Source organism: Hemicordylus capensis, chromosome 7 (assembly GCF_027244095.1).
Source record: "Hemicordylus capensis ecotype Gifberg chromosome 7, rHemCap1.1.pri, whole genome shotgun sequence".
NCBI classification, from domain to species: domain Eukaryota; kingdom Metazoa; phylum Chordata; class Lepidosauria; order Squamata; family Cordylidae; genus Hemicordylus; species Hemicordylus capensis.
In genome coordinates this window covers 1,546,448-1,564,118 of record NC_069663.1, presented here as the reverse complement: position 1 = coordinate 1,564,118, position 17,671 = coordinate 1,546,448, and the positions used below count along the sequence as shown (strand labels likewise).

The 17,671-nt window shown below is 48.3% G+C and overlaps 1 protein-coding gene across 1 annotated transcript; it reads left to right on the top strand.

Annotated features, from left to right (window-relative positions):
• Positions 1 to 989: 989 nt before the first annotated feature.
• On the top strand, positions 990 to 4,400 carry LOC128332512 (uncharacterized). The gene is made up of 7 exons (XM_053266835.1): positions 990 to 1,157; positions 1,334 to 1,483; positions 1,708 to 1,827; positions 1,929 to 2,037; positions 2,356 to 2,418; positions 2,686 to 2,877; positions 3,172 to 4,400. Exons 1-6 carry the CDS (start codon positions 1,071 to 1,073, stop codon positions 2,868 to 2,870), a joined length of 714 nt encoding a protein of 237 aa, XP_053122810.1. The 5' UTR covers positions 990 to 1,070; the 3' UTR covers positions 2,871 to 2,877; positions 3,172 to 4,400.
• The last annotated feature ends 13,271 nt before the right edge of the window (positions 4,401 to 17,671 follow it).

Genomic DNA, 17,671 nt, shown 5'->3' with positions numbered 1-17,671 from the left:
TCCACTGCCTCCACCCTTGACATGGTGTGACAGCAACCTTCTCTTCTCTGCAGGGAGACCGCGCAGATTGTCCGAACCCTGCTGGAGAGGGTGGCACAGGTGACCCCGGAGAAGACCTGCTGGGAATCCCTGTGCTCTCCGCAGAGCTGCCTCCAGGGTGTGGCCCTCTTGGTGAGGTAAGTAGGAGTGAATAGGAGATTCCTCAGGAGGCCTGGGGGCTGGGGTGGTTTGGGTCAGGTCTGCTCTTTCTGGGCCTCCCGCCCAGGACTCAGCAGGGGCCTTTGTGTGTTGCAGGGCTCTCCTCCAGACACCATCCTCCACAGTGGCCAGGCTGAAGGCATACCTGGCTTCCCTCTTCAGCCTCGATAAAGATCCAGAAGAGCATTCCCTCGCAGAGGTGGCCTTCTTTGTGGAGGTGAGAAGCATTTTCCTCAGGTGGGCTTCCCTGAGAGGAGGGTTTGGCCCCAGGGGCTGATGGGTCTTCTGCTCCTTTCCCTCTTTTAGCTGCTCCTGAAAGACCAAGACTTTGCTGCCTTAGAGAAGACCTGGATGCTCCTGGTAGCGTGGCTAGTCCACCCCAGCCAGAACATCCGCTACCTGAGCGAAAGGGGTCTTCTCCACATTTATGGAAAGCTGAAGGCAGTGAGTGACATCCCTGGGCATGGAGCATCCCTAGACATGGAGACTCCTCTCTTTGGGGAGCCCTTCCTGAGGCTGGTGCTCCTAGGCATCCCCAGGTGTGACAGGAAGATTTTTCCAGTTGGGAGGATTCAGCCTGTGGAACCCTTGCCACAGGATGAAGGAGAAATCCTTAAGGGAATGCATCTCTCAGTGGGAGCCCTGATTCCCCACGTGCTCCAATGCCGCCTTCTCACCCCTCTTGGATGGAAGCCAAGCGGCATCAAACATGGACAGCTATGTGGTACATTTAGCAGGGGGTAGACTAGCATGTGTTCTCAAGGATCCACCTTTTCCCTCCCTAGACGAAGAAACCCCAGGATTTTAGTGCTGGGATCCTGGGAGGGCTCAGGACCTCCAGTCTGGAAGCCACTTTGGGGGTCCTGGCCTTCATGGAGCGGCTGAGGCACTGTCCATCAGAACACCAGGCCACGGTGAATGCTGCCCTGGCTGCCCTGTGCCGCCCTCTCTTCCACCACGTGAGTACTTACATGCCAGCCCTCCGCCTGGCTCTATGAGGGCCGGCCAACCTGCAGGTTCCGAACGGGTTGGAGAAGGGAAACCAGACACCCCCTAGAGACCCATGCAAGCTCTTCTGCATGGTGATGAAGGTGAGGAATTCCTCCCTAATAACAAGCCCTGTTCTTCTTTGTAGGAGGAGGCTAAGATCCGAAGGGCAGCCATGAGGACCCACCTGGATCTCCTGCAGCACTGCCACCATCATCATGAGGGTGCAGAGGAGAACATCACGACCCTCATCGCGGTGCTGATGCATGTGGAGCATGAGGACCTGGAGGTAGTACAGGTGAGAGCCCACTTCTTCCTGCCACCCCTACGAAGGTGTTTAGGCTTCCCCAAGTCCAGCTGCCCAGTGGCAGACCCCAGAGTTAGCCTCACGGGATGGTGAATTCACGAGCTGTCCCGCTGTGGTTTGGCCTATCCAGGCCCTACTCCTTGAAGCCCCCTAAGAGGTTTCTTGGAATCCCTTGGGAGGATTTTTCACTCCCATTCCGGTCTTTCTTTTGGCAGGCTGCGAAGGACAATCTGAGCCTCCTGGCGGAAGCCCTCCTATGGCACCTGGAGGGCAAGCTGCTGGCGCGGGACTCTTACAGCCTGCAGGAGCTGCTCCACAAGATCGCCAAGCGTCTGGTAAGGGCAGCCCCTCCCTGTCCGTCCCTCGGCTCAAATGGCTCAAGGACCTTTGGGCGATGCTTTGCTCACTCGGGATTTGTCTTTGCTCTTGATCCCAGATTCGGCAGCTCGGCACAGAAGACGCCGTGGAGATGGAGGCCACCAAGATCCTGGGCTTCTTCCGCAGCGAGCAGCCTTCAGTGAGGAGAACGGCTGCCCTGCTGATCGGTAAGCGAAAGAAGACTTTTGGGTCTCCCTTAGTGGGTCGTCTTGGTGGGCAAAGGTTCATTCTCTTGGAAGGCACTGCCAGAAGGATGTGGAGGGGCAGGAGCTGTTCCCTCCCCAGGAGGACTGGCCCAGTGCGTGTTAGCGAGGTCTCTTGGCTTAATTTCCACACAAGGTGACATAAGAGTCCCTGGAGGAATGGCTCAAATTGTCAGTCCCAGACGGAGCAGAGAGGGGAGGACTTCCTCTCCTGAATGATCGGGTTGTCCATGCACAGTGTCCTGAACTGTGGTCCCATTTCCTTCCACCCTTGTTTTTTAGGTCACCTGGTCCACAAAAAGGGCAGCATCCTCACTGAAGGGAACATAGAGACCTTCCATGCTGGTAAGTGCCGGTTTCTGGGTGGGAAGGGGAAGTTTCTGTGAGGGGAGAGGCCTAGATTTAGGGACCACAGAGCTGGAATGGGCCACCTGTCCCCTCAAATGGAAGGTCCCGCTTGCATCCTCAGGGATGCTCAGCAGTAGGCTTTCCCAGAGTGCAGGGGAGAAAGAGTCAGGACTTGCGCCCTCTTGGTGTGGAAATGGTGGGGCTTGGCCAAGGGTGGGGTGATCTCTTCATGCCATTTCTGAACCTTCTCCTTCATCCCTCCAGCGCTGGAGAGCTTGCTTGGCGACCATGACCCCGAGGTCGGGAGAGTTGCCTGCAAGACAGAGAAGATCGTGAAGAAGGCCTTTTCCCTCCACTCCCGGCACGGGCTGCGGGCTGCCGTTCGGCGCTTGTGGGTGGGCTGTAAGAAGAAGAGACACCCGCCAGAGTACGGTGATCTCTCCACCTGACCGACTGGTGAGTAGACCAATACAGGGCTTCACTTGAAGGGGCCCCAATGGTTAGGGAGGGGGCCTGGGCTGCAGGAAGGGTGGGCAGGAATCTGGGCAACCCTCCCTCGTGTTGGAATGCCATCTTCGGCCCTTGTGTCTGGTTGTACCAGTAGCCAAAGGGAAAGAGGAAAGATCTCTCTTCCCTCTGGGAAATGAGGACACAAATATTCTGCCAGGAGTCCCTGGTGCTTGGTGGTGTCATGGGGGAGAGTGTGAGAAGACCCCCCATCTCTGAACCAATGTCCTCCTCTCTTTCCAGGAACAACAGCCCCGTGCTCTCCCCTTGAAGATCAGCAGCTGAAGGGAGGTTCAGGAAAGACCGTGCAGCGCAGGGGCCTCCCAGAAGACCTCCTCCAACCGCGTGGACACATGATCTGTCCACAAGAAGACATCCAGCAGGGAAGTGCAGTTCTGTCTGAGGAGTGAGGGGGTAGCAGGCTCCACTCCCCTGGCCCAAGGAAGCCCCGCCTCTGGGGTGCAGAAGCCCCTCCCCTTGCTTCTGCTGGCAGGCTGTGGGAGGAGGCTACAGGACCACCCTGCCCCCAAGTGGCCCTTTGGAACCATTCTTGGGCTTCCCTTGGGTCCGGGGAGGCTGTGTGGCCCCAGCAGGAGGGCAAGGTCACCGCCTCCCTCCATTCCCACCAGCTGGCCAAGGAGCGCCCCCTCCTCCTTCCACCTTTCTCCCCTTCCCCAGAGGCCTGGCTTCCCCTGGCAGGGGAAGCCCCATCCAGGCATCCGCCCCCTCCCCTGCCAAGGGTGTGCTCCTCCCCCCCTCCACTCCCGCAGCCACGCCTCACTCCCCCCTCCGCTCCCTCCTCCTTCCTCCCAAATCGGTGCAGCAGCAGAGGAGCCTGGGAGACTCTGGGGCCCCCCTGCAGCCCCAGTAGCGCCCCCTGGAGCTGCCCGGTGGCAGGCCAGAGAATCCTCCTCTCCCTCCTGCTCCATGCTGTGGCTGCACAGTGGGGAGCCCGAATTCTCTGGCTTGCCCCCCCCATCAACCCCCACCCCACTGCCCGATCCCCGCTTGCTGGGCTGCCGGAGTGGAAAGGGAGGAGGAGCAGGGCAACCCCACTGACGCTGCTTTGTGCTTCTTGCAGGCATGTGCTGCTGCTGGGAGGCTGGAGGAGTCGATCCGCCCCAGAAGAGCAGACCAAGTGAACATGCCTGCAAGGAGCGGTGGGGTGGGTGGGGGCTGGCTGGGACTCCCCCCAATTTTGTTTGCCCTGCTATTCCCTTGTTCCGTGTGACCCTGGGCTTCCTCCCTTCCCTCCCTCCCTCCCCCTCCCTCCCAGGGACAGAATGGGCTTTGCTGGTCGCCCTCTTGGGGGCCGAGTAGGAATTTTTGGCTTTCCAACAGATTGGCCAAGATGGAAATTTTTTTTGCCTACTCCATTCTGTCCTGTTTTGTTTCCTTTAGTTAGAAAGTTAAGTGACGACTTGTAACCTATTTAAGTATATTAATAAAGTTGCCCCTTTTGTTCAAAACCATACCATCGTGTCTGAGTTCCTCTTTTCTTCTCGTCTCCCTTGGAGCGTTTGTGCCCACAGACTCCCAAGCTCACCTCTTGGCTGAGGGAGACGCTGCTACACTGCTACAGGTCCATGCAAATGCCTCTTGCTTGGAAGCACTCACTCAGACAATTGGCTTGGATCACTCCAGAGGAGCCCCCTTGAGGTTTGCCGACAATGAGGTTTGCTGAGCACAGGATCCTGGGAGCAAGCTGCACCTTCCAATCGAGTGCCCGGAAAGCACAGCCTTGGCAAGGCCTGGCAAGCTTACAAACCATCACTGACTGCCTCCAATACAGCCAAATATGACATGTGATTCCATTCCAGTGATTAAAAAGTCCTGCCAAGTATGAAATGCCATTTGTGCAGGAACAAGGCCTTGACCTCCTCTTGTGCTCTTCACATTTCTGTTTTGAATGCGTATTTGCTTCTTTCCTGTGCTCTGTAATAAGAAGCTGGCAGGGATCAAGAGTTCACAGCTCCCCTTTGACAGTTTGGTCTGGTTGGGGAAAGAGTCCTGCTGTTTGGTTTTTGGAGGGAGGAGAGGGTTGGATTGGATTGGTTTGGTTTTGTTTTTTTAATGGGGGGAGCTCGCATTAATTTTGATTGGTTGGTTGGTTTGGTTTTTTCCCCAAATTCAATTTTTATTATTTTTAACAATATTAATATGTCATTTATTACGAATAGACAAAAGTGGACTTCCCGCACACATCTCTTCGTGAATCATCAGCTATAAAGTTCACCCTTGCTATAATAATAGTTCAAAACATAAATTTAAATCCTTACAAACACAGCTAATCTATCCAACCTGCAGGTTTTTTTACTAAATTTCAAACCCTGCTGTAAAGTTCATAGTAGGAAAATAGTTCTTTAGATACAACAAGAATGGTTTCCAACCTTCTTGAAGCATTCCAAATTTTGGTCTCTTATTAGTGTTGTAAGTTTTGCCATCTCCGCATATTCCAAAAATTTTATCAGCCAATCTTCTTTTGAAGGCACTTCATTACTCTTCCATTTCTGTGCATATATAATTCTAGCCGCCGCCGAAGCGTACATAAAAAGCGTTGAATTAGTTGTAGAAATTGCACCTTCTATTATTCCCAGCAGGAAGGATTCTGGCCTCTTAGGAAATGTCATTTTAAATATTTTCTTTTACTCATTATATATCATCTCCCAATATGCTTTAGCCTTCCCACAGCTCCACCACATAGGAAAAAAAGTGCCTTCAGACTGTCCACACTTCCAACATTTGTTTGATACATTTTTATACATTAATGCCAATTTTTGGGGTGTCAGATACCATCTATACATCATTTTGTAATAATTTTCTATTAAAGCATAACATGCAGTAAATTTTAAATCGGTTAGTTTCGGAAAATTGGAGGGGGGGAAGAGAATAAAAGGAGGCTCGCCTGCAGCAGAAAGTTAGTGAAAGCTGGAGGAAGAGTTTAAAGTTGGCGCTAAAGCTGGAATTAGAGCTGACTAGGAGTAAGACCCTGAGGCTATTCACATGATAGTCCTGGGATGCGGAGGGCGGGCAGTGGGGTAGGCAGAGTCCAACTAATTTCCCCCCCAGATGATTCTTCTGCTTTTCTTCAGGTATACTACCATGCGCTCACATGATCCTCACTGCTCCCAGCAGTGTGGATCTTTGGAGGCTGGGATGACACATCCCAACCTTTGGATATCCCACAATGCATAGTGTGTCGAGCGTGGTGCATTGGGGGATAGGAACATAGGAAGCTGCCAGTCAGACCATTGGTCCATCTAGCTCAGTATTGCCTACACAGACTGGCAGCAGCTTCTCCAAGGTTGCAGGCAGGAATCTCTCTCAGTCCTATCTTGGAGATGCTGCCAGGGAGGGAACCTGGAACCTCGATGCTCTTCCCAGAGCGGCTCCATCCCCTGATGGGGAATCTCTTATAGTGCTCACACGTCTAATCTCCCATTCAAATGAAACCAAGGCAGACACTGCTCAGCTAAGGGGGGAAGACACGCTTGCTACCACAAGACCAGCTCTCCTCTCCTCTGAGACGGGCGCTCTAGGCACCCATCTCTGTGTGCACTCAGGCAACAAGCAGCCTGAGCACCCATCTGATCCCAGTGCCGGGGTAAAGGGCACGCTCGCACCCTAAACTTTGTCTAAAGGCCAGGCTTCAAAGTGGGGTTAGGCGGGCCAGCAGCACTGTGATCCATAGGGATGCCTGCACTGCAGACGAGCAGCCTGGGTTAAACTGCTTCTGGGAACTGTCTTCCTGAGAAACATAGCTAGAACAGTGAAGAGGGAAGCAGACGCAGGAGAGAACTGGCCCCCACCCCACCCCGATCAGTTAAGAGCAGAGAGCTGGAAATCACGGAGCTGGAATTGCATCTGCTTTGCTCGCAGAAGGTCCCAGGTTTGATCCCTGTCGTCTCCTAAATCTGCTTCCTTGCAATTTCAACCCATGGAATTTCTAATCCAATTTCTAATCCAGTCCTCGGGGGCAACAGAGAAAAGCTGCCTGTGACCTTGGAGAGCTGCTTCCAGTCAGAATAGACAATATTGTGCCAGAAAGTTCTGAGCCAGGCGGACCCAGGGTCTGACTTGGTATAAGGCAACTTCCTATGTTTCTACTGGGGGCAGGACCAGAGTTGTGAAGGCCTGGAAAGATGGTCTTCAAATACCCAGAAGATCATGGAAGGAGGAGGGAGGAGTTCAAGAGATGCATCATGACATTTCACAACAGAAACGGAAGAGGAGCAATGTGATATCCATTGTGAAGCACTAAAAAGGACTGTAGAAATGATAAATTCTGAGTGTGTTTTCTCTTACGCAAACTACCTGCCTTCCCTTGGCACATTATAGTTGCTGCACAAGGGTGTGGTCTGGTTTCGTTGCACATCTCGACTGTATGCTAGAACACTAACTCATCATTCGAAGGTCAGGGGTCCTCATATTTGGGTCTCCAGATGATACTGAACTACAACATCCCTGGCCACCATGGCCTTATAGAAGAAGGAACAGACTGGTTCTCTGTTGCTCCTTAGGGCTGGGCTACTAGAATCCATGGGTTGAAATGGCAAGGAAGCAGATTTAGGCTAGGCATTAGGAAGAATTTCTTAATTGTAAGAGCTGTTCGACAGCGAAGCAGTCTCCCTCATGCAGTGGTAGGCTTTCCTTTGCTGGAGGTTTTCAAACAGAGGCTGGACAGGCATCTGTCCGAGCTGCTGTAGCAGTTTCCTGCACGGAGTAGGGGACTGAAGACCTCTAAGGTACCTTCCAACTCTGACATTCTATGATCCTGTGATTCTATGGGAGTTGTACATAGGAACATAGGAAGCTGTCTTATACCAAGCCGGACCATTGGTCTGCTTAGCTCACTATTGTCTATACGTGTTGGAGATGGAGTTCCAGTGCATCGACCTTTTGCACCAACTAACCTAATGGCAACTAGGGGCATTGGGATCAGAGGGAGCTAGTCAGGGTCTCCTCACCTGTCCCTGCTTGCCTCTACTCTATGAACCCTGCTTTGACTCCTCAGGTACCTCCTGTGGTGAGTCAATCTTCTTTGTTTCCTCCTAGAGAGATGATGGAGACATATCCCCCTCTCTCTCCCTGATTGATTGATTGATTGATTAAGTGCTGTCAAGTCTGTGTCGACTCTTAGCGACCACATATATAGATTCTCTCCAGGATGATCTGTCCTCAACTTGGCCTTTAAGGTCTCTCAGTGGTGCATCCATTGCTGTCGTGATCAGGTCCATCCACCTTGCTGCTGGCCATTTTCTTCTCTTGCCTTCAGCTTTCCCCAGCATTATGGACTTCTCAAGGGAGCTGGGTTTTCGCATAATATGTCCAAAGTATGATAGTTTGAGCCTGGTCATTTCTGCCTTGAGTGAAAATTCTGGATTGGTTTGTTCTGTGATCCATTTGTTTATTTTCCTGGCTGTCCATGGTATCCTCAAAAGTCTTCTCTAGCACCAAAGTTCAAAAGTGTCAATACTTTTTCTATCTTGCTTCTTAAAAATCCAGCTTTTGCATCCACAGAGTGTCACGGGGAAAACAATTGTCCAAACTATTCTAATCTCTGTAGGTATAGACACTTCATGGCATCTAAATATCTTTCCCAAGGCCTTTATTACAACTCTGCCAAGTGCTAGTTGAATAAATGATGATGATGATGATGATGATGATGATGATGATGATGATGATGCTTAGTACCGCAAGACCAGCTCTCCTTCTCAAACAACTTGTGGGAATCCAAATTTAAGAAGAATTTAAGAACGCGCCTGCCTTGGACGCTCTCTGCCCCGAAGCTTCCCACGTGGCCAGTTTGGTGCATTAGCATCATTTTCAGAATTGTGGACCGCCTCCCCCTATTCAGATTGCAAGTAAGATTTCATTCATTCATTCATTCATTTGATTTTTATACTACCCTTTCAAAAATGGCTCAGGGTGGTTTACACAGAGGAATAATAAATAACTAAATAAGATGGATCCCTGTCCCCGAAGGGCTAACAATCTAAAAAGAAACATAAGATAGACACCAGCAAAAGTCACTGGAGGGATGCTGTGCTGGGGATGGATAGGGCCAGTTACTCTCCCCCTGCTAAATAAAGAGAATCACCACGGTAAAAGGTGCCTGTTTGCCTAGTTAGCAGGGTATTGCTCATGCTCTTCCCCAGGGGAAAAAACCACACATTTATTCTATGCAGAAACCACATGCTTTTTAAAAAACAAAAACAAGTTTTACCACAAGCAAGCATTGTGTAAGACTATGTGTAAGACAAATCCTATGATATTTATTTAGACTGCCTTCCTGCCTTCCTACTGTCCACCACCTTCTTGCCATTTTAAGCAAATCCAGACTCACAGTTCCATCAAAAATGTCCAGGTTTTCAGTTTTAAATATTTCCCCCCTCCGTTTCAAAACACTTAGGACTTCACTGTGAATATAGGAACTTCGGAACATCAGAAGCTGCTCTATATTGAGTCAGGCCCTTGGTCCATCTAGCTCAGTATTGTCTACACAGACTGGCAGCAGCTTTTCCAAGTTTACAGGCAAGGGTTTCATATGCTTTCGTAGTTTGTTGGTTCAATAAAAAAATCTTGTCCTAAAAAATAAAATAAAAAATTTTGTCCTGTCTTGGAGATGCTGCCAGGGAGGGAATGTGGAATCTTCTGCATGCAGTTTTCAAACATTATTCCCTAAAGGAGCATTTTATTGTCCCTTGGACTGTGTTAGGGATGGGGCTGTATTTCAGTGGTAGAGTATCTGCTTAAAGATGCTGAAGGTCCCAGGTTCAATCCCTGGCATCTACAGGGAGAGCTGGGGAAAACTCTTGCCTGAAACTCTGGAGTGCCACTGCCAGACAGAACAGACAATATTGAGATAGATTGGGGTTCCCAACAGGGGGTACAAGTACCCCTAGGGGTACTTCAAAGGCTATCGGAAGAGCCAGCGTGGTGTAGTGGTTAGAGTGCTGGACTAGGACCGGGGAGACTCGAGTTCAAATCCCCATTCAGCCATGATACTAGCTGGGTGACTCTGGGCCAGTCGCTTCTCCCTCAGCCTAACCTACTTCACAGGGTTGTTGTGAAGAGAAACTTAAGTATGTAGTAAACTGCTTTGGGCTCCTTGGAGGAAGAGCAGGATATAAATGTTAATAATAATAATAATAATAATAATAATAATATCATTATTATTATTAATTATTAAAAATAATAATAATTATTATTATTACAAGACAGGTCTCACCAGAGGATCCAGACAAAGAGTGCCTCTCCCATCAACAATATGGTGAGACGTAACTTTAATAAATCTATACCGGATTGGTCGTCGCCTGGGTCAACAAGGACCGCACCAGGTGCTATAGTCCCTGGACATCGGGTGGCAAGTGGGCTACAGGACTCAGGATCTTCAGTTGAGCAACCAGGGCTGGAGACAGCAAAGCTACTGGAAGAAACGTCGCTTAACTGAAAAAAATATACAAAAAATGCCAAGAAGGAAATAATGATCTGCTATTACAAGTCTAGTCCAACTAGAAGAGGTTATTTAAAAAGAATGTACCAAATTTGGAAAGAGAAGCATCCAGATACAGAAATAACAGAACAAAGGCTAGCAGACCAGAGAAGATTCAGAATAAGAAATAAAGTATTCACAGGAGTTGAGCTGGAAGAACTGCAAAGAGCAACACAGGCTCAAGATATGGAAGAAGAATTACCACCAACTGAAGCAGTTGCTCAGGCGCAGATGGAGGAGGTGTTGGAAATAGAGGATATCACCGTTGCTGAACTGTTTTAAAATTAAAACCAGGCAACCTCCCCTTTGCCTTCACCTCAAAAACCCAAATGCCGTTTAACAGGAAAGCAAGAAGAACTAAAGCAAAAAATAACTGAGCACATGAAGCAAACAACCACCAGGGTTCGACTTCCCGCTCTAAAAACAGTTGCCAAAAAACAACTTGCTCAGGCATTAAAAGATGTCAATGCTGCACTTGCAGAAATAACAACCAATAATTTGCAAGAAACAAACCAACTCCTGTTCAGTGCAGCAACAATAACAACACAAGAGCTCGGATAGAAGATCAGTGGACCTGTAAAAAAAGAAAGCAGTACATCACCTAAATGGAAGATTTGATTAGAAAATAAAATCTCCAGGCTTAGATCAGATGCTAGTAAATTGAAAGATATGCTTGACAAGAAGCTGAAGAATGAAAACACTAAACAGTATCTGATCCAAAAATACCACCTAGATTCAAGGAAAATGAGAGAAGTCCTGGAAATAATAAAGCAGAAAATAACAGCAGTGTCAAAGAAGATTAGCAGATATGAAGCCAGAATTACACAACACAGGCAGAATCTCCAATTCCAGTTGAATCAGAGACGTTTCTACCAAAGCATAGAAGGAGAAACTGCAAGAAACGTAGAAACGCCAAATAAAGAAGAAACAGTGCAATTCTGGCGGAAATTATGGGACAATCCAATAGATTATAATAAAAAAGCAGGCAGGATGAAAGAAGTCAAAAAATGTAACCAACAAATGCAAGATCTAATAATAACACCAGAATTAATCAGTGAAAGAGCAAAGAAAATTAAAAATTGGACTGCGCCAGGCGACGATGAACTGCATGGCTTCTGGCTTAAACACCTAACAAGCCTTCATAAACAACTATCCAAACAGTTCAATCACATTTTGCAAGGAGGTGATATTGAACAATGGCTAACAACTGGGAAAACTCATCTCATCATGAAAGACCCAGCAAAAGGTGCAGTTCCAAGTAATTCTAGACCGATAACCTGCCTGCCAACCATGTTCAAATTATTAACTGGAATAATAGCAGATGAAGTGATGCAACACTTATTAACTAACAAACAGCTTCCAGTTGAACAGAAAGGAAATTGCCCGAACACCAGAGGCACAAAAGACCAGCTGCTGATTGACAAAATGATCTTAGAAAACTGCAAGAGAAGAAAAACCAATCTAAGTGTTGCATGGATTGACTACAAGAAAGCCTTCGATTCATTGCCTCACACATGGATACTAAAATGTTTAGAAACAACTGGTGTCAGCAAAAACATTCAGATATTTATTTAAAAAGCAATGAGCATGTGGAGTACACAGTTAACAATCAACGGCGAGGCACTTGGACAGGTTAGCATTAGAAGAGGCATTTTCCAAGGGGACTCACTATCCCCTCTATTGTTTGTAATCGCCATGACCCCACTTTCACAAATACTAAACAAAACAAGCCTCAGATACCAAACATCTAAAACATCCAGTAAAATCAACCATCTGCTTTACATGGACGATCTGAAGCTGTATGGAAAGTCCCAGTCAGAAATCGAATCACTGCTCAACACTGTCCGTATATTCAGTAGCGATATAGCAATGGAGTTTGGACTAGACAAGTGTGCTGCATTAATAATGAACAGAGGGAAAATAAGAAAAACAGAAGGAATAGAACTGCCCAATAGAAGCAAGATCAAGAAGCTGGAAGAGAAAGAACCTTACAAATACTTGGGCATTCTCCAGGCTGATAACTTCGCACACACTGAAGTTAAAAGAAAAATGGGAAGTGAATACATCAGGAGAGTCAGAAAAATCCTCAGGTCCAAACTCAATGGCGGGAACATCATACAAGCCATAAACACCTGGGCTATACCTGTTATTAGATACACTGCAGGAATGATAGACTGGACACAGGCAGAGCTGGAGACACTAGATCGTAAGACCAGGAAAATCATGACCATCAATCGTGCTCTGCACCCCCACAGTGATGTAGATAGGCTCTACCTCCCTCGCAGCTTATGTGGAAGAGGAATGCTGCAAGTCCATCAAACAGTAGAGGAGGAGAAAAAAGACCTTGAAGAATATATAAGGGACAGAGAAGAAGATGCACTTCAAATGGTCAAGAACGCACAACTGTTCAACACCAATGAAACAAAACAGGCCTACAAGAAAGAACAAGTCAAGAACCGAGCAGAAAAATGGAAAAATAAGCCCCTGCATGGTCAATATTTACACAATATAAGTGGAAAATCAGACATCACCAAGACCTGGCAATGGCTTAAGAATGGCAACTTGAAGAAAGAAACAGAGGGTTTAATACTGGCTGCACAAGAACAGGCACTAAGAACAAATGCAATAAGAGCCAAAGTCGAAAAATCCACAACAAACAGCAAGTGCCGCCTTTGTAAAGAAGCAGATGAAACAGTGGACCACCTGATCAGCTGTTGTAAGAAGATCGCACAGACTGACTACAAACAAAGGCATGACAAGGTAGCAGGGATGATACACTGGAACATCTGCAAAAAATACAAGCTACCTGTAGCCAAAGATTGGTGGGACCATCAAATTGAAAAAGTTGAAGAAAATGAAGATGTAAAAATATTATGGGACTTCCGACTACAAACAGACAAACATCTGCCACACAATACACCAGATATCACTGTAGTCGAGAAGAAAGAAAAACAAGTGAAAATAATCGACATAGCAATACCAGGGGATAGCAGAATAGAAGAAAAAGAAATAGAAAAAATAATAAAATACAAAGATCTACAAACTGAAATGGAAAGGCTGTGGCAGAAAAAGACCGAAATAATCCTAGTGGTAATTGGCGCCCTGGGTGCAGTTCCAAAAGACCTTGAAGAGCACCTCAACACCATAGGGGCCCCAGAAATCACCATCAGCCAATTACAAAAAGCAGCTTTACTGGGAAAAGCCTATATTCTGCGACGATATCTATAACGATTGACAATAAAATTCTGGCATCCCAGGTCCTTGGGAAGGACTCGATGTCTGGATAAAACAAACCAGTCAATAACACCTGTCTGACTGTGTAAACAAGAAATAATAATAATAATAATATTTTCCCTTCTACGGAGTGAAAGCAGCTATTCTGGTGAGAACGCAGGTGGCAGGATGGGAAGGAATGGAGCAGCTCCGTCAAAGTGGCCACTGCAAAAGCAGGAGCATAACAAGGTTGGAGTGGGCCGAGAGACGAGGTTTTACAATGGGCCCCTCGCTGATTGATTGGTTGGTTGGTTGATTTACACATTTCACAATATATAGTGCACTCACACTCATATCCCCAATATGTATCACATCCCCTAACCGCCCTGAGCCATTTTGGAAGGGCGGTATATAAATCAAATAAATAATAATAGGAATATGGTGAATATTTATAAAGTTATATTTATATCTATTAATATATAGTTATATTTATATCTATAACTATATATAGTTACAAATATAACTACATTTATATTGTTATATAGTTCAATGCCAGAACTATGATCTCAGGGAACTAATGGGGAAGTTCCAGATTTGTTTCTGGTTGATTATGCAGCCTTGTTCTATCTATCTATCTATCTATCTATCTATCTATCTATCTACGCAGATAGTCTCCCCCAAGCACCAGAGCTGTGTGTGTTTTTTGGGGGGGGTCTTTTAGCTGGTCTTCTATAGGCTATCGAAGCTACTTCCTTGGAGACAGGGAAAGAAATGTCAAAGAGGGCTCTCACAGATGGAGCGGGCATTGCACAGAATGCTGTTTAATGCAGGGACCAACAACCATCACGTTTGCTGGGAGCATGGGGGGGGCGTGGGGGGGGGTCAGCACAAAAGGAGAATGTCCCATCTGTCCCAATTGTATCCAAGAAGGCTTCCCTCTCGCCATCATCATCGGCTTTCAAAGTCGAAGATCCAGCAGGCCACTTGATTCCTTAAGCAAACAGGCAGCCTTCGGATGCTCTTTCTCTCTTCTTCCCTCTTAGGTCCAGAGGCAGGCAGGTTTAGCTTGAGGCTTGTTTAGGAGAAAATTGATGGTTGGAGAGAAGCAATGGTTTTTGAGAGATTGGCTGCTGGTTTTTGAACTAACTTAAGTTTCCAAACTGCGTACAAAGGCAGCCCCACGTAGAGCGCATTGCAATAGTCAAGCCTGGAGGTTACCAGCTGATGCACCACTGTTTTGAGATTGTTCTCTTCAAGGAATGGACGCAGCTGGTGAATCAACCCAAGCTGTTGGAAGGCACTCCTGGCCATAGCCTCCACCTGAGATACCAGGGTGAGGCTTGGGTCCAAGGGTACTCCCAAGCGGCATACCTGTTCCTTTTGGGGGAGTGTAACCCTCACCCAGGACAGGAAGATCTAACTCATCCTTCAGATTCTGAGTGCCTACAATGAGCACCTCCGCCCATTACTGCCTGTAGGCAGGCATTTAGGGAATGAATGCCATTTCCTGATGATGATCGTGTTGGTGGTGATGACAAGGAGAAATAGATGACAAGCATCCTGATAACACCCTGCACCAAATCTGATGATCTCACCCAGCGGTTTCATGTCGATATTAAAAAGCATTGGTGACAGAATGGAGCCGTCTCAATTCCATAGCCAGCTCTAAAGCCAGTTTGAAATGGGTCTAGATAATCCGTTTTCTCCAAAACTGTCTGGAGTTGGTAGGCCACCACTCTCTCAGTCACCTTGCCCAACCATGGGAGATTGGAGACTGGCCTGTAACTAGCCATCGCTAAGGGATCCAGGGAAGGTTTCTTAAGAAGTGGTCTATCTAATGCCCCTCCTCCAAACAGTGGGTACTCCCTCAGCGATGCATGAATGATATTAACGAGGCCACCTCCAACAATCTCCTTGCTAGATAGAAGCAGCCAAGTTGTAGGAACACAGGAAGCTGCCATATACTGAGTCAGGCCATTGTCCCATCCAGCTCAGTACTGTCTACACAGACTGGCAGCGGCATCTCCAAGGTTGTAGTCAGGAATCTCTCAGCCCTATCTTGGAGATGCTGCCAGGGAAGGAACTTGGAACCTAGATGCTCTTCCCAGAGCAGCCCCATCTCCTAAGGGGAATATCTTACAGTGCTCACACTTCTAGTCTCCCATTCATATGCAACCAGGGTGGACCCTGCTTAGCTAAGGGGACAAGTCATGCTTGCTACCACAAAACTAGCTCTCCTCCTGTTAGTCGGGCAAGGTTCCAGAGAACAGGTGGTAGGCCGCACCGCCCGAAGCAGCTCATCCACATCCTCAGAAATCACAGATTGAAACTGATCCAGCATAATACTGCAAGAGGGATTGCTGAACACCCCCTTCATAACCCTTGCAGAAATAGTGGAGTCCAAGTCAGCCCAGAATACAGGAGATTTTATCCGCAAATAACCCATTAAAAGCTTTACAGCAGAACAAATTCTCCGGGGACTGATTCCAAACAGAAAGAGCAGAAATTAAACTCCTCACAACCTGGGATAGCTCTGCTGAAGGCAAATCTGCATGCACAATTCATGCAGACCAAAATTGGTTTTTTGCCGCATGCACCGCTATCACATAAACCTTCAAATGGATCCAGTGCTGTGTCCTGTCAAATTTGAGCCAGGTTTTCCTCCACTTGTGTTCCAGTCACACCTACTCTGATGCTTCAGCCCCCGCAACTCCTCTGTATACCAAGGGGCCATTTTTGAAGCAGGTTGGAAGGGACGCTTAGGAGCAATCGTGTCTCTTGCCCTGGTGAGTTCCATATTCCAGGTTCCCACCAGGGCCTCGACAGACTCACTGGCAGCACCAACATTAAAACCCTCCAAGGCTTTTTTGGAATCCTACTGGATCCAGCAGCCTTCTCGGGTGGGCCATCCTAATAGGTCCACCACCCCTGCAGGGGTGGGTTGTGGCTGTGAAGCAGGCAGTGGTCCGTCCATAACAATGGGGAAACCACAGGATCTCCTGACGATGGAGCCCAACAGAAGACCAAATTGAGTGTGTTTCCGGCACCATGAGTTGGTCCTGAAATTAATTGGGATAGGCCCATCGATTTCATGGCCTCTATGAACTCCCAAGCTGCACCAGACAAGCCAGCCCCAAAGTGGATACTGATGTCGCCTAACATCAAAAGTCTGGGAGACTCCAACACCAACTCTGTGACTGGTTCCATCAGCTCAGTTAGGGAGTCCGTTGGGCAGCGGGGTGGACGGTACACCAAGTGTCTATCCCTAGTTCCCAGCCTCAAAAATATACACTTGGTATAAGTCATCTGTCTCACAGAGGCTCTGGTAAGGGAGATGGTATTCTTATGGACCACAGCCACCCCACCCTACCCCACCCCACCCACTTCCCCTAACCTGCTCCCCATCAGAGTCATCTGATTGGAGAAGCTGGGCCCAAACTGGACCCCTTTCCTCCCGCAGCCAAGTCTCAGTTATAGACTTATACAAGCCGGGTCAGCTCCCTGCCTCACCCATGATCAAGTCGTGGATGATTTCGGTCTTCTTCTGAACTGACCTGGCATTGCAGAGGAGCAAGGTCCTGCTCCAGTGAGTGTATGCACACGCTCTCTACTGAAGGAGATTCGGGGCAGAAACCCTGTGTGTAAAGCCTCCTGCAAACTCTAGCCCAGACCTCCAGCCCCACCCTAAGATAACCTTCTCCTAGACCTCAGTCCCACCCCGAAGGCCCGGCACCAAAAGCTGGCCCCCTTTGGAGGCCAGCTTTGGTGGCCGCCTAGAGGCGGTCTGCCGGCCCTCTGGTGCACCTCCCTCCTTTTTATGCCTCCAAGAGCTCAGCAGCCCCTCCCAGGGGTGCACCAAAGTAATTCAGGTGCCTGGACCACCCAGCCATGAGACACCCCTCCCCCCGCCCTGTATGAGGCCCCCCAATCTCATTGGGGGGGCCGCCCCACCAAAGCTCCGCTTAAAAAAATACTTGTGCCTGGGGGGGGGAGTGGAGCAGTCCTCCCTCCCCCCTCCTCCGGCGGCAGCCAAGA